Genomic DNA, 23,342 nt, shown 5'->3' on the forward strand with positions numbered 1-23,342 from the left:
TATGCTCATTTCCATTATTCATTCATTTATGACATTATGACAGCAACCATTCATTGAGTCCTTTTTATGTGCCAGGCACTGTTCTGCACACTGGGAGGTACAATTGAACAAAATGAAGTCCCTGTTTCTTAGGAAATGTACCTTATAATGCAGGAGAAAGATAAAACACAAATAAATAAGCCCGTATGTAGTACATCTGATAAAGATAATACTGTTGATAAAAATCACTTAGGAGAATGAAAAAATGGACTTCTGGGATAGTGTGCCACTGATGGTGGCAAGTTAGTATTAATATTTTAAAGAAGGTCATCAGAGACAGTGTTACATTATCATAATAATGATGATATGACATTTTCACAGTAACCTAAAGGAAGTAAGAGAGTGATTCAATCTCACATCTGGTAGGAAAACGCTCCTTGCTGCAGGAAGTCCTTAGGTAGTTATCTTGTACTTCCTAGTGACTTCATCCTGTCCCATGGCTTTAATCCCTTCCTGTACCCTGATGAGCTCCTAATTTATATTCCTGGCCAAATCTTTCCTAAATCTAGCCTAGTATATCAGACTTTCTGGAGTCCCTCCCCTTAAATGTCTTAATCACTTCAGTTCAGTTCAGTTGCTCAATCATGTCCGACTCTTTGCAACCCCATGCACTGTAGCACACCAGGCTTCCCTGTCCATCACCAACTTCCAGAGTTTGCTCAAACTCATGTCCATTGAGTCGGTGATGCCCTCGAACCATCTCATCCTCTGTCGTCCCCTTTTCCTCCTGCCTTCAACCTTTCCCAGCATCAGGATCTTTTCCAGTGAGTCAGTTCTTTCCATCAGGTGGCCAAAGTAGTGGAGCTTCAGCTTCAGCATCAGTCCTTCCAATGAACACCCAGGACTGATCTCCTTTAGAATGGACTGGCTGGATCTCCTTGCAGTCCAAGGGACTCTCAAGAGTCTTCTCCAACACCACAGTTCAAAAGCATCAATTCTTCGGCGATCAGTTTTCTTCACAGTCCAACTCTCACATCCATACATGACCACTGGAAAAACCATAATTTTGACTAGTCAGACCTTTGTTGGCAAAGTAATGTCTCTGCCCTTTAATATGCTGTCTAGGTTTGTCATAGCTTTACTTCTAAGGAGCGCGCATCTTTTAATTTCATTGCTGCAGTCACCATCTGCAGTGATTTTGGAGCACAAGAAAATAGTCTGTCACTGTTTCCATTGTGTTCCCATCCATTTGCCATGAAGCATTTTCTGTCCCCTGCTTCTGGAAACATTGTGTGACCTGAATGGGGAAGCAAGAAATTCAGAATCATAATTTTAAAAAGACAATGAACACTTGAACCATTAAAAAAAAAATCCTCTTTGTGGGCATATCTGCAGTAAAGCAAAACACTTTGCTGAAGCATCAAGAAAAGGAGGTTCTGGTGCTTTTCTAAAAGGGGCAAGAGATGGTTAACAGTTCGTGTCTCAACTAAATTAACTTGAATAAGAACAATGAAAAGGAAGTAAGTATTCACTATACTTCTGTTTTAATTTGGAATATGTTTCCCAGTATTCAGATTTTCAGTACAGAAGATTTTTGCTGTTTTGCTGCACTGAGTTCCTGAAAGTCACATGTAGAATCCCTAAACGAGACTGGAACAGTGTGAAATCAGGCAAATTTCATTCTCCACCCAGGGCTTCCCCTGTGGCTCAGCGGTTAAGAATCTGCCTGCCAGTACAGAAGACGTGGGTTTGATCCCTGGGTCAAGAAGATCCCCTGGATAAAGGGCATTGACAACCCACTTCAGTATTCTTGCCTGGAGAATCCCTCATACAGAGCCTGGCGGGCTACAACCCATGGAGTCGCAAAGAGTCAGACATGACTGTAGCGACTGAGCAGAGCAGCAGGTTCTCCACCCAAGGGTTTACCATTAAATTAAAAATAGGTGTAACCAAAAGTATCACATAAAAGTCCTTCTGTGGTTCTGATAAAATTTGGTTTTGCTAGCTATTTACAACAGAAGAGTCAGCGCCATACTAGTTACTCCCTTAAGAGAAACTGAGTCCTTTATAAATTTAAAAAAGATCTTTCCTCAGACCGGATGTCTCTCTGAGTGCCAGATTTTAGACAATAATGCTAGTCACAAATCTGACCGCCCTGGATTTAGTCCTCAGATAATAGCTAGCTACCCAAATAGGAGTTTTTGTCAATGGATGACAAGGCTGAATTTCCCATTAAGGAGGTTGTTAGAGACTTAAAAAATTTCTCTCATGAAGTGGAATGAGTCTGAACATTGGAATCTGACAGAGCGGAGTGGGAAGTTTTGCTTTGCCTTCACAGGCTTTGTAACCTTGGAGAAATCATTTCATCGATCTTGCACATTTATTCTTCTGAAGAGCTAAGATAATACCTTACCTCATGGGTTTAATGTGGAAGCTCAGCAGGTAAAACTTTATTAATACCTGCTGTGTAGTAGGCATAATAATATTAAATGTTCATTGTTATATCTTTCCTCTCCCCTTTAAACAAAGTGAGCTCTCAGTTTGTTTCTTTTGTTTTATAAAGATTTGTTTTAGTGTGATACCTCAAGTTAGAGCTGAAGGCCATAAATGCCAAGCAATTCTTATTCTTCATAGTAAATTCCCTATCACATTTACCAAATTGGATTGTTAGCTCTATTGGTAATATTAACTGTTATCATATCTGAGTGCTAATTTCCTACCTAGAATAACAATTAGTGTTTGCCAGAATTACCTTATTTATACACTTCCCAGAAACTCTGTGAAGGAAGATACCATCCTTTTCCCCATTTTAAGGAAGAAAAAGGATTGAGTAACTTGTTCATGGTCACCCAGCTCCCCAGTGGCAGAGCCAGAATTCAGACCCAGGTACTTTGACCTCAGTGCTTTACCATGAATACTAGAGTAATCCTTTCATACTCAAGAATTATATTAATATGAATGTCTCTTCTTGCTTTAATCATCAGGGACATAACTTCTCCCTAAATGTGGAGATTGGACATGGAAAATGTAACCTATTCTTTCTGTTTTTCTTTCTTTTTCCTTTTCCTATAATCAAACCAGAGCTGTAGACTGGGTGAGAGATTCTGTACCATTTGGGGAAAAAATAAGTGGGTGAAAGTTATGCATTAAACTGAACTTTTAAAATCATTTAAGATCACATGTCACTGAGAAAAGTCTCATTTGATCCCTGCAAACCCTTTGCTTTCCCCCATTTGATTCTGTGAGTTAAAAGAAAGGTACAAATTATTTATTAGATCAGCTTAGTCTTTATTACTGTGCTTCTACTCCCTTGGATATTTTCTTTCTTTAATCTGTTTACACGTTTTTTGCCTGTTGCCATGGTAAAGCTCATTCCATGATGTGAGAGATCTCAGTGCCAAAGAAGGTTTTCCTAATGTTAAATCCTGCATTTTCACTTCCACATTTTATCTTGGTATTACTAGGGCAACCCAAATAATTTCATTTTCTCTTTGAAGTTGATATCTTTTAAAGTTTTTATACCCTCATGCTGACTCATTCACGTTCTTACTATTTTTTTTTTTGTTTAATTCCTATAGCTACTTTCTTTACACACACATTTTCTGCTTCTCTATAATCATAATAGCAGATGTACTGCGGTGTAATGATTAAGTATTTGGGGGATTACAAATCCCACTGGAGATTAGAAAAAGCCTATGAACTTTCTCACCAGAAAAAAAACAGCAGTTTAAGAAAAAAGATGAATATACAATGGGGAAAGGATTGTCCCTTTAATCAATGGTGTTGAGAAAACTGGACAACCACATGCAAAAGAATGAACCTGGAACACTATTGTATACCATACACAAAAATCAATTGAAAATGAGTTAAAGACCTGAATATAAGGAAGACCTGAAAACATAAAACTCCTAGGATAAAATATAGGGGATAATATCATTGACATCAGTTTTAGCACTGAGGTTTTGACACCCAAAGCAAAGACAACCAAAGCAGAAATAAACAAGTGGGATTACATCAAACTAAAAAGCTTTTGTAGAGCAAAGGAAGTCATCAAGAAATGAAGAGGCAACATATGGTATGGGAGAAATTGCTTTCAAATCATATATAAGTGATTAATATCCAAAAAATATAAAAAACTCATACCACTCAATAGAAAAACTCAAACAGTCCAATTTTAAAAAACAGGTAGAGGATCTGAATAGATATTTTTCCAAAGACGACATACAAATTGCCAACAAGCACATGAAAAATGTGCTCAACATCACTTATCAGCAGGGAAATGCAAATCAAAACCACAATGAAATCTCACTTCATTCCAATTAGAATGCCTATTATCAAACTTCCCTTGTGGCTAAGTGGTAAAGAATCTGCCTGCCAATGCAGGAGACATGGGTTCAATCCCTGATCTGGGAAGATCGCACATGCTGCAGAGCAACTAAACCTGTGTGCCACAGCTATTGAGCCTGTACTCTAGAGCCCGGAAGCTGCAACTACTGAGCTCATGTGCCACAACTACGGAAGCCTTCATGCCCTAGAGCCCATGCTCCATAACAAGGGAAGCCACCACGATGCAAAACCTGTTCACCGCAACTGGAGAGTACCTCCCATTCACTTCACCTGAAGAAAAGCCCATGCAGCAACGAAGACCCAGCACAGCCAAAAACAAATAAATAGTTATATTTTAAAAAAGAATGCCTGTTATCAAAAGGATGAGAAATAACAAGTATTGGTTAGAATATGGAAAAAGGGAAGTCCTTGTGCACTGTTGGTAGGAACATAAATTGGTGTATGCTTGATGCTAAATTCTTCAGTAGTGTCCGATTCTTTGTGACCCTATGAATTGTAGCCTGCCAGGCTCCTCTGTCCATGGGATTTCCCTGGCAAGACTACTATACAAAACAGTACGGAGGTTCCTCAAAAAATTAAAAATTGCCATATGATCCACCTCTGGGTCTTTATCTGAAGAAAATGGAAAAACTAGCTGGAAAAGATATCTGTACCCCCATGTTCATTGCAGCATTATTTGCAACAACCAAAACAGAAACAACATAAGTGTCCTTTGATGGATGAATGAATAAAGTAAATGTAGTAGCTATAAATATATACAATGAAATATAATCATAAAAAAGAAATCCTGCCATTTTCAACAATATGAATGGACCTTGAGGGCATTGTGCTAAGTGAAAAAAGTGAGCCAGAAGAAAAGAAACACTGTGTGATCTTGCCTATATGTAGACTCTTTAAAAAAAATAAAAAAGGCTGATCTCCGAAATCATAGATACAGAGAACAGACTGGTGGTTACCAGAGGCAGAGGGTAAAGGGTGGTGGCTGAAATGAATGGAGGTAGTTTGAAAAGTACCCAGTTATAAGGTAAATGAATTCTGGGGCCATAATAGACAACATGGTGACTGTAGTTAACAAGACTGTATTGTATATTTGAAAATTGCTAAGAGAGCAGATCTTAAAAGTTCTCATCACAAGAAAAAAGTTTGTAATTGTGTGGTAATGGATATTAACTAAATTTGCTCTGATAATTATTTCACAATATATAATATCAATATATCAAATCATTATGATATACAGCTAAAAGTAAGACTGTTATATAGCAATTATATCTCCATTACAAAAAGAAATAATGGATAGAAATATTCAATAGTCTCTTTTACCCAAATGTATTTGGTTCTTGGATTTTGAATAGCAAGCTGCAAGAATTTGTATGGCGAAAATCTATCCCAATCTATTCCAGTTCATATTGTCAAAATTAAGGTACAGTTTTTTCCATTTTTATTTTTACTTCATCCCAGGACAATTTCATGCCTGTTTTTATATCTTTGTCCTTCACTGGCAAGTCTCTTGGCAAACTACCTGCAGAGGTTAAATGGTTAGTTGGTATGCTGCTTTCCTAACGCAGGTCGGGCTCACAGAAAGCCTTTGGGTTTGAATTCATACAAAGAGCTAAGGAGCAAAAAGAAGGGATAGCAATTTGAGTCTCCTTGAGAGCACAGACTCAACCATCACTTCTTATTTCTCTTTTATCCCCAGTATTTGACACAGAGTGGTTGGATAACAAATGTTGGAAGAGAGAGAACGGGAGGGAGGAAAAAGGAGGGAATGGGAAGAAAGAAGTGGAAGGAAGAAGGTTCTACCCAAGGGAGGAAAGGAGAAAAAAATAAAACAGACTACAGGAGACTCTCCTCTGACTAAAGACTGCATTTCCTGTGTGGCTCAGAAGTCAGCTCCACAGGAGGAGTTCTAGAGAGACGCTGAGTGAGATGCTACCCTGCAGACTGGTGCACATTTGCATGGATGCAAGTGAGAAGAGCAGCCACTGGTCCTCATAAAAAGACTCCTGGGGAGTCCTCGTGACTCTTTGCCGTTTTCAGTCTAGGAACATGGAACTTGGGGACTCCCTCTGTCTCACAGAATCTGAACCAGCTCTGGCTACCCCTACCCTCATGTCTCCAGAGATAGAAAATATCAAGTTCAACCTTATTTGAATAAACAGAAATAGAATCTTTCTAATGAGTGATGGAGGGCAAAATAAACGTCTCAAGGGGGAACAAAAGACATCACATTGTAGACCTTTCATTCTGCCCAGATGTTCTCCTGGCCCTGCCCTTCCAACTTTACCAAAGTAACTGTTCCTACCTCTACTTCCTATTTTCATGCAGGCATCACTTCCTAAACCCCCAGTATCTCAGGTACCTCCAAATACTCACTACCAGGGGATCTCAAACTTCCACTTCATTGTACCTGTCACAGTTGTGATTAAATGATGGTATGTCATGTTTTATTTATTTATTTTTTTTACTGAATGTCTTTCTACCATCATATATGGTCCATCAGACAAAGGTTCAGTTCAGTTCAGTCAGTTGTGTCTGACTCTCTGCGACCCCATGAATCACAGCACTCCAGGCCTCCCTGTCCATCACCAACTCCCAGAGTTCACCCAAACTCATGTTCATCGAGTTGGTGATGCCATCCATCCATCTCATTCTCTGTCGTCCCCGTCTCCTCCCGCCCCCAATCCCCCCCCAGCATCAGAGTCTTTTCCAGTGAGTCAACTCTTTGCATGAGGTGGCCAAAGTATTGGAGTTTCAGCTTTAGCATCAGTCCTTCCAATGAACACCCAGAATTGATCTCCTCTAGAATGGACTGGTTGGATCTCCTTGCAGTCCAAGGGACTCTCAAGAGTCCTCTCCAGCACCACAGTTCAAAACCATCAATTCTATGTCTGTCTTAATCACTGGTATATCCACATTAGTGAGCTCAGTACCCTGCAAATAAAAGCTACTCTGGTACCTGTAGAAAGAGTGAATAGCTGCCAGGCACTGTGTGTTGTAGGTGCAAGGGATATAATAAAGCTTTTCAAAGGCACTGCATCTATCTTTGAAAAACTCTGCCTCTGGAGTAGCTATCTCTGATGATAATATATCCCTCTCTCAGCCTCCAGAAAGGAAAGATGAAAGATGAATCAAAATCCTGTGGCTTTTGACACCTCATTCCCCTAAATCCCACTTCTTTCCTATAAAAATACATCTTTCATATCTAAAAACACTGAGTAGAAACAAACCAATTTATCTTCTCACCAATTTCTGCTCCTTTGTTGAATAGACATTTATTTTGTTTTTCTGGAAACAATTTTGATTTATGTCTGTATAACCATTTTTTAAGGCCCTAGAACATTGGTCTGTTAAATTTTTAACATGGGTCATCTGAAAATAGGATTAAACATTACAGGACAAGTAAAAACAAACAAATCCCTACAGTTGTTCCATAAATTCATCTTTTCTGTTGGCCCTAAGTTACCCAAAAGATCGTTCACTCATTCCTAAATCCATTTTACTTCAGAACTTCCAGAACTCTCTCAGCTTTGAAATGTTTGATTTTTTTTTTTTTGGCTTACGTTTTTTAAAAAGTTTATTATTGGAGTATGATTGCTTTACAATATTGTGTTTCTGCTGTACAACAAAGTGGAAATGTTTGACTTTTGAAAATAACTTTTTACTTGTTTCTTCCTCACTGTTTCCTTCTAAATCTATTTTTAAATAAATGATTGTCTTTTCTACATAGCTTTTCAGTATTTGTGTTCAACAATGAAAACTTCCCAATTTAACAACTCTTGAATCAATTTTGTTCCTTTCAAGCATCCTTCATCTACCTTTTCATCCTATTGATGAGGTTTTTTGAACAAAACCGCTTTAAATAACTAGATGCTTTAGATAACTAATTGTCAACATACAAGTTGATGTATTACTGGGCTTCAGTATCTTGTTTTCTAGGTCTCTGAACGATTTAAAAATACATTTGACAGGACTCAGTATCTTTGAGATAGTTTTCTCAGGAAGACCTCATCTGGCCCCAAGCCATGTTTCTTAGTAATAATAGCGACTGTGAATGAACGATTTTAAAATACTATACAGTTTGTCTATAAAGATGGGCACTGTTTTGGGTCTCATTCCTAGTTAGCTGATGGGCTCTAAATTTTTCCCTCTCTTTTCCTTGTGCTGACAAAGTATTCAAATGAATAAATCTGAAATTTCACACTGGGAACTGTTTTTGGAACTTTGTTTTTAATGAATTATTCATTTGTTTGATGAACATATTGAGCACCTGTTATGTGCCAAGACTGTTAGTTGTTGGGAAAACAATGGAGACCAACATTCTTTTGGAAAGCAAATAAGCGAATGGGAAATGGTGCCTGTGGCAGGCACAAGAGAGATCCACAGTGCCGTAAGAGCCTGCAGAGCTGGATTTGACCTCGTCAGGGAGACCAAGGATGGCTTCCCTGAGTAAGCAGTACCAGAGGCCCACTCTGCAGAAGGCACAGGAGTCTGAAAAGTGAGAAGTTAACAAAATATCCCCATTATAGAGTTAGCACCACAAGGACCTGCTATAGTTGCTGGTATCTCCTTTGTGGTTACTTCTCAAGAGCCCCACACAACACTCAACCTTTGCAATCAAATAATGTATAGCACCTAGTTTCACTCTTTACTTTTTTTGGAGGGGGGGAAATGGAGGTTTTTTATTAGGTTTTCTATTTTGTTTTTGGTAAAGAATATATCATCTTCAGAAACAGATGTATTTTAATGAATTGGTTTATATTTTCTATATATTTTTTTCATTTAGATTTTTGGCACAGTCTCAGTCTGACTGAGAGTGTATACAAGTAGACTTTGACCATATTCTCCTAGAAGCTTCATATACAGAAACTTCTTATGCCCTTTGTCAGCTTCCAGAAGTGAGACTTGAGGAGAGTTGAATATCATCATGTTAGATTTTATTTAGCTTTGCTGTGAGAAAAGAATTGGAAGGAGGAACTCATATAATGTCTAACTTGGAAAAGATGAGCCATTAAATCAATATATTAACTTTAGAGCCAAACCCAACAGATATTTTTCTTTTAAGCACAAAACTTTGCATTAAATATTTATTGGCTGTATGGGTAAAAACAAATATTCCAATTTCCAGGTAGTTTTAATAGTCTAACAGTAAGATTCTGGTCATTTTTTCCTGTAGTTCCTACCCACCTTCCCAGAGGCTGGAGGATCTGAAAATCTTTTTTGCCATCATGGATTTTACTGAGCACAGCCAACAGAAAAAGACAAACCAAGAGTTGACTTCTTGTGAACAACTTTCTTGAAAAGAGATTTACTCAGCATTTAATATTTTTCCGCTCTTAACAACCCTACCATGTTACCTGATCTTAAAAGGGAAATTGTGAATGGTAGATTCTCATAAAGATGAGTTTAATTTAAAAAAGATGATAAAAATGGTGATACTATAAATCCTCTAGTCTCTCACTTTAACCATCAATCTCTTTGTTTACTGAGGAGTGTTGCTTTGGCTCCTACTGTATTTAACATGGCTGGAAATTTAAAATTTAACCTTATTAAACAACAAAAAAAGAGCTTAGTGGCAAAGTTTTGATAACAAGTTACTTTAACTTCCCTGTCACTCTTGATTGGTGCTCTGTTTTTGTAAGTTCCAGTCCATTTCTTGCCTGGAGAATCCCAGGGACGGGGGAGCCTGGTGGGCTTCCGTCTATGGGGTCACACAGAGTCGGACACGACTGAAGTGTCTTAGCAGCAGCAGACCATCTATGTGTGTGAAAAGTATTTGTAAAACACACCAAACTTTCTACTGAAACAGAAAAGGCAACTCCCCACTATCCCCCACCCCAGCCCCCTGCCACCAACCCCTGTAGAATCATTAGGAATTTAACTCAACAAACTATTGAGCCTTTTAGGCACCAGAGCAAGCAATATGAAATAAAAGATGACCTCTGCCTTTTCAATCTACTCTTTTTTGTGAAAAATAAGCAAAAAACTTCAGTTTTAATGTTCTGGAGAGCAGGAATATTTCTGTCTTCTCCACCTCTCCTCCCCGTCCTTTCCTTCCAGGTAGATGGCTTCCAGCACTTGTTTTGTTTGAATTTTCTGGCCTGCGCTATATATTCATGGTGTGTCAGCTGCTTAGAACTGTTGTGCTTTCTTTATTCAAGGGGGAAAAGTGGACTGGAGATAAACCTCAGTCTCTTTTTGCCCTTTGAAGGAAGAGAGACTTCATCTTCAAAACAATCACTACAGATATACTCAGTTGAAATCTAGACTTGGTTTTTGTATGTGGAGACTGATAAGAACTGAAATCTTGTCTAAATTACATTTGAATGATATCAACTATTTAAGGGGAAACACAGTCTTTTCAGGGGTTTAGAATCCTATGGGATGGGGGTGGGAGTTAAGTATACACTAACATCCTGGAAGACTATTCCTGGTTTAAGGAAGGCGGAAACTGTGGAATGAAGAGATGGCTGAGAAGAGCAGTGAGGTGCAGAGAGTTGAAACCTTGATTCTCAGAGAGACTTTAGATGTATTTAGAACAGAGATGAGGGAGAGAATGAATAACATTTGATGATAATCTTTTATGGTCAGGTTTTAAGAAACGATTAGCTCACTCTTTAGCCTCATTTTTGAAAAAATATCTGAGTTTACTTCAAATGTATAGAATAAGCATTAAATAATTATTAGTGTCATTTAGATGTAGCTGAAGTTCTTTGACAAAAATTCCAAAGTAAAAATCTCACCAAGATTTATAAATTTATAAATACTCACCAAGTATTCTAAACCATTATATTGTAAATAAGGCTTTTATGTTTGGATCTGTTTCTGTCACTTGTTTCTTAATAGAGTAATGTTCTGATAAGGGAATCACAAAATGTGGCCATTGGATACTGGCTGGTACTTAAGAAGTCATCATCGATCGATATATCCTCTTTGTAACTAGTGACAGACATCGTGCATTAAATTTTCAATGATCCTTAACTTTGAAATTATAAATTATTCCTGACTCTCATTCTCTTCTCAAAGAGTTTCTTCAGTAGTGGATGTTCCTTGAACAATCATTATTCAATGATTGTGAAGCTATGTGGTAATAATCATGCTCTTATTGTAGTATCAAGCTATAACAGAGGATAACAGTAGAAGAATTTGTCTTTACTACAAAATGCTCATTTGGGTGGGTTTACGACTATGTTTGCATGTTTAGGCCTCTTTGAATTTAACAAAAATGTGTTGAGGGTCTATTCTAAGACATTGTGCTATTTTCTAGAAGATACAAAGATCAACAAGATATAAATCCTGTCCTCAGTGAAATAAAAACAGCAACCTCTTCAAATGCACCATTGGCACTGGAAACAGTAATCGAAGATCGGTTACAATTCACGCTTTCACGGGAATTTGTTCAATGCATATTCTCCTAGAAGTGTACACAGGGGTGAGACAGGCACTTTGTCTGTTTTATTCCCGCAGCACCGTGCTTGACCTATCTTAAACTTTATATTTTTAGTGTACATTTTAATATATATTTCTTATAATCCTATAATTATTTATAGCAGGTACATAAGTAAATGAATTATGCTTGTGAGAGAAAAATAAGCTGCTGATAATAGGACATAACAAATTTTTAGTAAATTAAAAGCTTATGACTATGCTAAAGATAACTGTGGATACTGGTGTGTAAAGCAATAGCCTTGTGATATATGGTCTGAAGCAGTGATTAAAGGGTTTTTCTTTAAATATGGAAAGGATATAATGAGAAAAAGGTTACAATTATGTCTTAATTGATAGAGAATTAAAATTGCCAACTAAAATAATGTTTAAAACATTTTTGTTTGGCTACACTGGGTCTTTGTTGTGGTATGGGGGATCTTTTATCAATAGTTGCAGCATTAATAGTTGCGATCTCTTAGCTTCTGTGTGAGAACTGTTAGTTGCAGCATGTGGGATCCACCCACGGATGGAACCTGGGTCCCTGCATTGGGAGCATGGAGTCTTAGCCCCTGGACCATCAGGGAAGTCCCCAAGGAGTAATTTTTGTTCCCTACCACTCTTAGAAAAACAGGTTAAGCTCATTCTGAACGCTTCCCAAATAATGTGATTGGGCCATTAATTTAGCACATGACATCATGGAAATATTCAAGGAGATGATAGTACCAAAGTATCCTTTGGGTTGTCAGATCAACTTGCTTCTGAGTCTAAAGTTCTCGTTTATGGGACTGTAAGAGCACTAGAGCTTAAGAATCCTTTAAATATATTAATAATAGTTTATTTTTCATTTTATATTTTCAAAGAGAAACAAGAAATTCTATTTAAGCCATTTGTTTCTTAGTATATATTTTAGATTCTTTGCATTCAGATCAGCGTGATGTATTATTGACTAAGAGCTGTAGGGTAAGAGGTAAGGTTTGATTAGAAGTCAAGATACCACTAGCTGTGTTCCTTGGGCAAGTCACCAAATCTCTTGGCTCAAGTTTTTACACATAAAATGAGAGTTATGGAGTGGATAACTTCTGAAAGTGCCTTTCAGATTCTGAACAGTTATAACCCACCTCTGAGTTTCTTTAAATTAAGTAGATTTCTGCAGAACCATATAATCGTGGTCTTCTTTAGTGGATTTTTCTAAAAAAAAAAAAAATTTGTCATGTATACTGCAATTGCAGAGTAAAATACAATCCAGAGCCATGTTCTCATAAGAGAGAAATAAATCACTTTTATATGATTAGGAAATTTGGCTTTTTGTCCTGTTTTTTATTTCTATCTTTGCATTGCTACAGGAAAAGTCATTTGTTTTATAATTGATGTTTTGAGCATATTCTGATGACTTTATTTTGATCAGTACTGCTGAAAAGAACCCATAAATAAATCATGGTATTCCTGTGCTCTTTCTCTTTTGCACTCCTCTGCACTGGCCTTGGCTGTGCCAATGTTACGGCCCTGCACTGTGGGATCTTCCTTCTGTGACAATACTTAGACACACGCTTTGGTTTTATAATCATTATTTCCAAACCAAAAGGCAATCACCGCTCCTATCTTAATCAGAATTACTAGTTATTCAGTAATTTATTCAGCAAATATTGAGTGCCTACCATATGTCAAGCATTACTTTCTAGGTGCTGGGACACATCAATATACAAAGTAAAATTGAAAAGAAAATTTCTGTCATCATGAAACTTACATTCTTTTAGGGGAGACAGACAATACATTAAGGAATGTATAAGTTTTGACAGATGGGATGTGGGATGTAAGAGATGAAGACTCATGATGACTCCAGAAATTTTGGTCTAAGCCACTGGATATACGTACTTGCCATCAAGGGAGGAAAGTTGCAAGAGGAACTGGGCTTTGCCAGGGATAGGAGAGGTAGGGATAAGGAAATGGAACTGGAGTTGGTTCCAGACATCCTGAGTTTAATGTGTCTACTGGGTGTCCAGATGGAGATATCGAGTTGGCAGCTGGGTCCACCATTTAAAGCATGATGACTTCATGTGCTCACAAGGGAGTAAATGAGGTAGGGAAAAGAATTGGACTAAACACTGGGCACATCAAGGCCAGAGGTCAGGGAGAAGGTGAGGAAAAAGGGAGTTAAAGAAGGAACAGCATGGAAAACAGGAGGAAAACCTAAAGGCATCTGAAAGCCAAGTAGCGAATGTCATTTTATACCAGATGCCTCAGATAGAGCAGGTAAGGTGAGGGCTGAGAACTGACCATTAGATTTAGTTAGCCACACAGATGAATTATATATGTGGGTTTCTTTCCTGTAGAAGTCACATTTGTTGTGCTCAGGAATTATTGAATTTTTAACACTCATTTTTGTTAGGGGCCACTCACTGTGTTATCGATGTGATTACTAGGATCACTTGGAATGGCTCTTGTTTTCTTGAGCCGTACTATACTGTCTAATGTCTAATGCTGTTTTCCAACAGCCAGAAAAATGTGAGACAAAGCACTGGTAGTATATACCCACCTAATAGCCATTGGAAAACAGTGTTAGCAATCAGATTTGAATCAGAGTAGAATATATTTGATATTCTTAAAGTCCTGGGTAATAAATAGAGTAGAATTTGTTCTATATAATTAATTCTTGAGAAGAAGGTATTAAAATTCTCCTGAGATGGAGAAGAAAATATTGTTTCAGGGAGAACCAAATAAATGAAAGAAATAAACTCTGGGTTTACAGCTAACTTTACCAATATTCTTTACTAAAAGGATTATAGATCTGTATATTTTTGAAAGGTAACATTTTATTTTTTTTTATTTTTTTTATTGGAGGCTAATTACAATATTATATTGGTTGGTTTTCCATACATTGACATGAATCTGCCCTGGGTGTACATGTGTTCCCCTTCTTGAACCCCCCTCCCGCCTCCCTCCTCCCCTTATCCTCCCTCTGGGTCATCCCTGTGCACAAGCCCTGAGCATCCTGTATCATGCGTCAAACCTGGACTGGTGATTCGTTTCACATATGATAATATACATGTTTCAATGCCATTCTCCCAAATCATCCCACCCTCACCCTTTCCCACAGAGTCCCAAAGACTGTTCTGTACACCTGTGTCTCTTTTGCTGTCTCGTATACAGGGTTAAGGTTACCATCTTTCTAAATTCCATATATATGCGTTAGTATACTGTATTGGTGTTTTTCTTTCTGGCTTACTTCACTCTGTATAATAGGCTCCAGTTTCATCCACCTCATTAGAACTGATTCAAATATATTCGTTTTAATGGCTGAGTAATACTCCATTTTGTATATGTACCAAAGCTTTCTTATCCATTCATCTGCAGATGGACATCTAGGTTGCTTCCATGTCCTCGCTATTATAAACAGTGCTGCAATAATGAAAGGTAACTTTTTATAAACAATGAAGCCTTTAAAATGAGTTTTAGTAATAAATATTTTTTAAATTTATTTGTTTTAATTGGAGGCTAATTACTTTACAATATTGTAGTGGTTTTTGCCATACATTGACATGAATCGGCCATGGGTGTACATGTGTTCCCCATCCTGAGCCCCCTCTCTGCTCCCTCCCCATCCCATCCCTCAGGGGATGAATCTTTTGATTTAATTTGAAATGCCATGTTTCTAAAGGCATGATCAGATAAGCAAAAATCTTACATAGTAAGTTAGAAATTAGAGTTCGAAGAAATATTAATATAATCATTTATATTTCTAAACTAGGAAAAAAATATATAAATAGAATTATCCTGATTGATCTTTAGGGGAAAAAACTATGTAAACTTAGCAGTTTATTCAGAAGTGGCTTCTTCAACTTGAAATGATAACTCTCAAAATGTCACAAATCACTTGGAAAGGACGATGATAATGAAAGAGAAATTGTGTTGTCACTGTAATGCACAAGGAGGGTAGGCAGGGTAGGGAGGGGAACGTATATATAATTATGGCTGATTTGCACTGTTGTATGGCAGAAACCAACACGACACTGTAAAAAGTTTATAAAATATTGAAATAAAAATGGGGGAAAGCACTGAAATTGGTGAAAGAACACAAAACTTTTTTTCAGTTAAGCAAGTGCAAGATTCCTTCACCCTCTTTTTAGTTTCAGAGGTTTTAAGTCTTTTCCTATATTTCCTCTCTTCCCCCCGCTTTTTTTTTTTTTGCATCAGAAATAATTCCAAAGATTAAATCTGTGCTGGATATTGGCTTTGAGCCCTGGGATATGTTAAAACAATAAAGTCTATATGTGTGTGTCATACATGTGTCCACATACATTCATATGTAGTATGTGTGTACATACATATAAGGGCATGTACATACCACGTGCACATACACACACTTACCCTAAAGAGGTTAAGTACATTAAGAGTAGAGTTACAACTCTAAAAGCCTGTTTCACCTTGACTGTTTCCTCTGACAATCCCTCTTAACTAGGCTGTACCAGTATTAGGAAGCAGTAGACAATACTTAAGCTTCCTAGATTGCTTAGTTTGTCTTTATTTTCCACATTAAGAGAATGATGCCAATGAACCGGAGAGCCTCGCTGTTATGACTGCCGCAGGCCTTTGCTTTTTCAAGGCGAGCCACAGATGAAGGAACAGTGAACCTCTACCTCAGTGGTTCTCAAAGTGTGGTTTGTGAAGCCCCAGTCACCTACACATTTTTAGAGGGTCCACAAGATCAAAGATCAAACCAGTCAATCCTAAAAGAAATCAGTCCTGAAGAGTCATTGGAAGGACTGATGCTGAAGCTGAAACTCCAGTACTTTGGCCACCTGATGCAAAGAACTGACTCATTAGAAAAGACCCTGATGCTGGGAAAGGTTGAAGGCAGGAGGAGAAGCGGGCAACAGAGGATGAGATGGTTGGATGGCATCACTGACTTGATGAACATGAATTTGAGCAAGCTCGGGGAGTTGGTGATGGACAGGGAGGCCTGGCATGCTGCAGTCAATGGGGTCACAAAGAGTCAGACACAACTGAGTGACTGAATTGAACTGAACTGACAAGATCAAAACTAATTTTTAATGCCAAGATATTTCTTGCATTTTTCACTGATGGTACAAAATCATTGGTGGGTAAGTCATCTTAGGGTGAATCAAGGTAGAGGCACCAAATTCTCTACCTTGTAGAGTCACTGTATTCCTCATTGGCACACATTTACAACTTAACAGGAAAAAAAATGCTAGTTTTATTTAATGTCCTGGTTGAATCAGTAAAAATCATTATTTTAATAGCTCTTGACCCTTGACTACATATTGTAATAATACATGATGTGATGAAAGGGAAGAATACATAAAGCACGTCTTCTGAATTCCAAGTACAGTAGGTACAAGGGGAATCTTTATTTGAGTTGAAAGTTGAATTAGCCACTTTATCATAATGTATCATTTTTAATTGAATTAAACAACTGATATTCAGACTTGAGTATGCGGAAGATAGTTTCTCAAAATGAATGAAACGAGCTTGACATTTCAAGGAGAACACCATAATATTCGCTGCCACAAATAAAATTCAAACTTTCAAGTGATGATTAAAATTTTGGAAAATTTGTACACCACCATGAGCTTGACAGGCTCCAGTTACTTAAACAATTTTCTGATGAAAGCATTAGTGATTTCAACAAATGTGATTTCTAAGTATACTTTGTCAGCATTTGGAAAATCTGCATGACTAAGTGCTTCAGTATTTTCCATATTTTCCAAATGACCAATGTCGTTACCAAATCATATACGGATAAAAGATCCACTCAGAGTGCAAGACAGATGAATGAGTTTTAACAGCAAGGAGTTTGAAAAGTTCATTAATACAGTTTTCAGGCTCCATACTGCAACTTACCAAGTTAATTTGAAATATTATCAAATTATAATTATCCACAGTTACATGAAAAGCCTGTTAAGATAGTCTTCCCTTCTCTAACTGAATATATTTGATTCATAAATTTCAATCAAAGCAGCGTATCAGAGCAGACTGAATGAAGAAGCAGATAGAAGAATCCAGCTATTTTCTATTAAGTCCACTGGTAAAGAGATTTGCAAAACTGTGGGAAAAAATGCCACTATTCTCATTAATTGTTTTTGTTTTGGAGAATATAGTTACTTTATAATAACATAATTTATGTTAACTTGGAATGAGTATTATTTTTAAATGAGTTTATATATTTTTTTAATTTCATTTTAATTTCTGATATAGTAAGTATTGATAGGTATCACCCACCTAAAACGTGCTCTTTGAGGTCCTCCTCCTACGTTTTAGGACATGAAGGGATTCCCAAGATCAAAAATCTTGAGAACCACAGCTCTTCATTGGTGTATTTTATTCCTGAAATTGTTCTTTGCGGCAAAGAAAAGCCCAGTTCCCTCCAAGGTATACAGGAAACTTATCGCAAAGGAGACAATAACCAAATCTATCAAAAGATGTAAACTGTAAAGTACCATACTTGTTAGTGCTGTCACTGCAGCTGGCTCGGGTCACTCCTAATTTGATTAGGTGAGCACTGCTCTTTGAACAAGCATCTGAATCGACGCATCCATTTAACAGACAGTTGCTCAGGGCCTCTTGTTTTCCAGGCCATGTGGTAAGTGATGCGGGTGCAAAATAGAACAAAACAGTAGCTTCTAGGCAGAAAGTGGAAGTTAAGATGAGTTTTAGTGCCTATCTGTGACTGCCACTGGACAGCTGTGACTAGAAAACATTTGGGGCCATGAGATTATAATGATCCATTGAGAAGAAAAAGGTCTTAAAGTGTCAGGAAAATCAAACTTTGGACTAGTCTGAAACGTTAATAACGCTAGGAGTAGTTGAAGTTATTTAGTTTGGGTGACTTGCCTGAAACATATGTTTTGAAAGCACACATATAATAACATATAGGTTCTCCCTTCAAGAAGCTTGCAACCCAGTGGTGGTGAACAAAGTGGAGTTAAGAAAGTTGTGTTTCAGTAAAATGAGGAAGTTTTATCAAATGCTGCACAGATGTCAAGTAGGTAGATCATAGGTAAAAGGAATGCCAAGCAGTTGGATTTTCCATGTTGTGTTAAGACAAATTATTGCTTAAGAAAAAGTCAGGTAAAGCAGTGAGATGGGATGGAACATATTATAATCATTTCCAAAGATAAACACTAGTGAACCCAAATAAGAGGCTTTCATTTTCTTTAGGCTGTTTATTGTACAGCCTTTAATTCGGTATTAGGGAAGAGAAGATCCAGGAAACAAAAAGGCTTGGGAAAACAAGCACCAAATGTAGCCTTTCCCTGCTCTAAATCAGACTACATAACAAGGGCAGCTGTAAAGAGAGGGATTCTTGGATCCAAAGATGGCAAAAGAGAAAGTTTTTTTGACCCTCACTGGCCACCCTTTTTCCTTGCCATGAGATAAGGAAGAAATATTCCTTCTCCCAGTAGCCAGATGATTAACTTGAAATCTTAAATCATAATACAGGCAATGGGATTAAGCCAAAAGATAGAACAGTGCAGGCAAAGAAAAGGATGTGTCTCTTTTCCCAGAGCCTCAGTATACCCTATTCATCTTCTGTCATTCAGAGAGAGAGGGTGGGGCTTCCCTGGTGACTCAGTGGTAAAAAAAAAAATCCATCTGCAATGCAGGAGATGAAGGCTCAATACCTGGGTCAGGAAGATCCGCTGGAGGAGGAAATGGCAACCCACTCCAGCCTTCTTGCCTGGGAAATCCCATGGACAGAAGAGCCTGGCAGGGCTACACAGACCATGGGGCTGCAAAAGAGTCAGACATGACTTAGTGACTAAACAACAACAAACAACAGATGTTTCCAGGGAAAACTGACTTCTCAGAGGTTAAGTTTGAGGTTCACAGTGAAATACAAAGTGTTTAGGAAATGGGGGAAAAATCAAGTCAAAAATCACAGGGACCAAAAAAAAATAGGGCAAAAATTAAAAGTTCTCCCCACATGAGATGATCCCATTTATAAGAAGATGATTAGTGGCAAAGTCGTTTGCCTTTCAGGATTTAGTAAATAATTAATATAAACAAATGCTGAGGTTTACACTTTAAAAATAGTTCAAAGCAAAAAAACCCAAGATAACAAGATAAATGGGAAAAACATTTTAAAGGATGGGCTGTGCTCTTTCTGGCATCTTCTGGATCTTTCTGGCGTATCTTTCTGACTTTAGGGGAAAGGGAGAGACCAGGAAATAACAGGCAGCTTTGGTCATGCTCTCTCTCTGGGCCTTTAGCTTTGGCCCATTGAAGCTAAAGGGCACCGCTGATTGGACAGGAGTTAGTAAAGGTGCTTGCTGTTTCCATGTGGGGCTCCTTATTTCCTCAAGGGGTGGATTTTTCAATGACTTGTTAAAACCCTAAAGTACAGTGACAGTTTATGGACTAATTCAGACCACTGAATACGACAGGTTGGAGCAGAATTTTCAAATGCTGTGAACAATGCAGTATGTTGTGTGTAAAGATAAATGAATTCACCAGTCACCTCTCTTTTCTCAGAAACATGATTCCAGTGACAGAGTTCCGGCAGTTCTCTGAGCAGCAGCCTGCCTTCCGGGTGCTGAAGCCATGGTGGGATGTGTTTACCGATTACCTGTCCGTGGCCATGCTGATGATCGGTGTGTTCGGATGCACTTTGCAGGTAGATCAAAAAAGAGGCAGAGCAAGACACTAAGCCATCGAAACCTCTTAAATAAGTGTGTGATTTTTAACCATGTATACGTTCGTTGCTCTTTCTCTGTTTGCGTGTGGTATTTATAATCATGGCAGGGAGCCTGAAGCCTAATTTCCTGAACTTTCCTAATAAGGTAAATAGGGTATTTGTAAGATTTAGCTGAGTTCAAACAGCAGTTGAGTATAGTCAAGTAATATTTGATGTCATGAATATCAGAGGGAGTCTTTTATCTTCCAAAGTTGGCTTTACGGTAAAATATAGCGTATATACCCACAGTGCCATTAACATTGTTAATATCAAGCTTTTTTCTTTATCTCTTATTTTGACTCCTAAGATTTTCTGAAAGAACTGACATTTTGAGATGTTTTCACCCCCAGTGCTTTAGTTCTGAATTAAAATGTAACTGAATCATAATTTATTATCTATAGATACTGTACATTCACATGTTGAATATAGATTTTTTATGGGTCAGGCACTATCCTTTGTGGCCATAAGCAGCTCATTTCTAGGGGGAAGCTAAACAAGCAATCAAAACAGGTTGTGATAGAGGCTCCTGAAGAGCTCTGAGTGCAAGGAGGAGAACCGGAGAAATGGTTGCAATATTAAATCTTGAGAACCAGTCAGGAAGAGGGAGCTGGCAATAAAGAAAGTGCCAGGAAAAGGAAAGAAAGCTCTAAATCATGGATGTGAGAAAAGGACACGACGCCTCTGGGAGACAGTTTGTAGGACTGGTGCCCTTTGGGTGTCTTCAGTGTGAGAGTTAAAGCAGCGCCTGGGAATGGAGTCAGACCAGGAGGATGCAGTCGGTGAGGTAATGTCAGGAATGGCAGTAGAAAGTGAGTGATGGAAACTGAGGCGCCTCTGCAAAGGCTGACGAGGGACAGCCCTGAGGACAGGTGGAAACCAGGAGAGGGGAGAGGCTCAGGTGTGGTCGGTGAAGGGTGGTGGTTCAACTAACTCACAGGCTGAGGAGAGAAAAACAGCAGCTAGCCCTCTAGAAACCTTAGTGCAAGTGGTTGGAAAACTGAATGGAAGTTAAAGGCTGTGGGGTAGATGAGCTTTCATGTATTGATAGATCGTCTGAGAGGAAAAGTCAGCAAAGAGGGAAGTAGCTAGAAGTGGTGCAGAGTAGAAATAAAGACCTTTTTGTTGTTGATTTTAATAATAGTTAACATCTAGTGCTTCCTAGGGCTTCCCAGGTGGGTGCAGTGGTAAAGAATCCACCTGCAATGCAGGAGATGCAGGTTTAATCCCTGGGTCAGGAAGATCCGCTGGAGAAGGAAATGGCAACCCACTGAAGTATTCTCATCTGGGAAATCCCATGGACAAAGGAGCCTGGTGGGCTACAGCCCATAGGGTCGCAAAGAGTCGGACATGACTATATGTCTGAGCACAGTGCTTCCTACTTGTCAGACACTCTTCTGAACACTTTACATATGTTTTAAATCATTTCGTCCTCATACCAACCCTAGGATGTTCTATTATTATCCCCATTTATAGATGTGAAACTAAGGCACCAAGAGATTAGGAAAACTTCCAAGGTGACTGACGAAACCCTTGTTGAAATCCAAACAGTTTGGCCCCAAGTCCCTATCCTAATCCCTAACACCGGGCTGCATTTTATTTGCAGGCTGAAAATATTTCTCCCTCCTCCCCGCACCAATAAAATGATGCCAGTCAAAAACTAGAGCTTGAAAGAAAGGGCATAAATTCATTCATAAATAAAACAGATAGTTGTTGAAGAAGCTACTGTGTGACAGGCACTGTTGTACAGACCAGGCATTGTCAATGCAGGAGATAAAAATAAAAGACAAATCTAGCCTTATAAAATTTAAGTTCTATGGGGAAAATAATAAGCAAAATCAGTCAGCTATATGTTGATTCACTGGAAAAGACCCTGATGCTAGAAAAGATTGAGGGTGAGAGGAGAAAGGGGCGACATAGGATGAGATGGTTGAATGGCATCACTGACTTAATGGACATGAGTTTGAGCAAACTCCAGGAGATGGTGAAAGACAGGGAAGCCTGGTGTGCTGCAGTTTTTGGGGTTGCAAAGAGTCTGACACAACTGAGGGACTGAACAGCAGCATCAGCATACATGTTAGAAGGCAATGAGAACAATGGAAAAGAAAATAAAGCATACAAGAATGGTAGGAAATCCCAGCAGCTGAGATTAGCACTTGCGGTTCTCAAACAGGGTGCCCTCACCAGGGAGGTGACTTGTGAAGAAGGAACTGAAGTCAGTGTGAGAGCAGCCTATCCAGATATCCGGGGAGGAGCCATCCTATCAGAGGGAACAGATGGAGCAAAAGACACAGTGAAGAAAGCAGTCACAGTACCCTTCCCCTTCAACAGAAGAAATTGACATTTGGCTTTCTCAGCTTTCTATCTCAGTTTCCCTGGAGCCTGATACAGTAGAATGTTAATCGTGTTACTAGGCAACATTGCTTATGGCATCAATGGCTGCTGATAGGTCGACTACATCTGGGCTCGGGGAATGATAAAAATGACTAGTAGGAAGACATAGATGGGATTTCTGTGATTCTGGTGACACCTGTAACTGGGCATGTCCCTTGACACGTGAAGTATCTATCTACTAAGTTACAAGAGCTGTTGGCTCCTTGGGAACATAAGGCATCAAAGTCAGAGTAAATCCAGAACCTGCATACTGTGGATCTCTCTTCCTTGCACCTGAGATGATCGGGGAGGAAAAGCCTGGGGAGAGACTTAGCTCTTGGGCAGCAGTGTGGACCACCACACAGATAGTTGTGAAGATTCCCCCCAAAGGGAAAGAGCCTGATGCTGCCTGGCTGGCAAGCTCTGACTCCAGTCCTGTTTCCAAGTGATTCTGGAACCAAGTGAGATCTGTTATAACGCCATATGTTTGAATGTTGAGGTGATGTTACAGGCCTGAAGCAGGGGTGTT

The 23,342-nt window shown here is 38.6% G+C and overlaps 1 protein-coding gene across 1 annotated transcript in view; it reads left to right on the top strand.

Moving 5' to 3' along the window:
* The window catches only part of LRRC8C (leucine rich repeat containing 8 VRAC subunit C), a 91,957-nt gene that overhangs the window by 28,048 nt on the left and 40,567 nt on the right, over positions 1 to 23,342 (top strand). Inside the window, exon 2 of the mRNA XM_055401970.2 lies at positions 20,242 to 20,383. Coding sequence (XP_055257945.1) covers positions 20,246 to 20,383 — 138 coding nt within the window. The 5' untranslated portion in view covers positions 20,242 to 20,245. The remainder of the gene's footprint in view (positions 1 to 20,241; positions 20,384 to 23,342) is intronic.

Source organism: Moschus berezovskii, chromosome 4 (genome assembly GCF_049115385.1).
Source record: "Moschus berezovskii isolate FMDL1 chromosome 4, NW_MosBer_1.0, whole genome shotgun sequence".
NCBI classification, from domain to species: Eukaryota; Metazoa; Chordata; class Mammalia; order Artiodactyla; family Moschidae; genus Moschus; species Moschus berezovskii.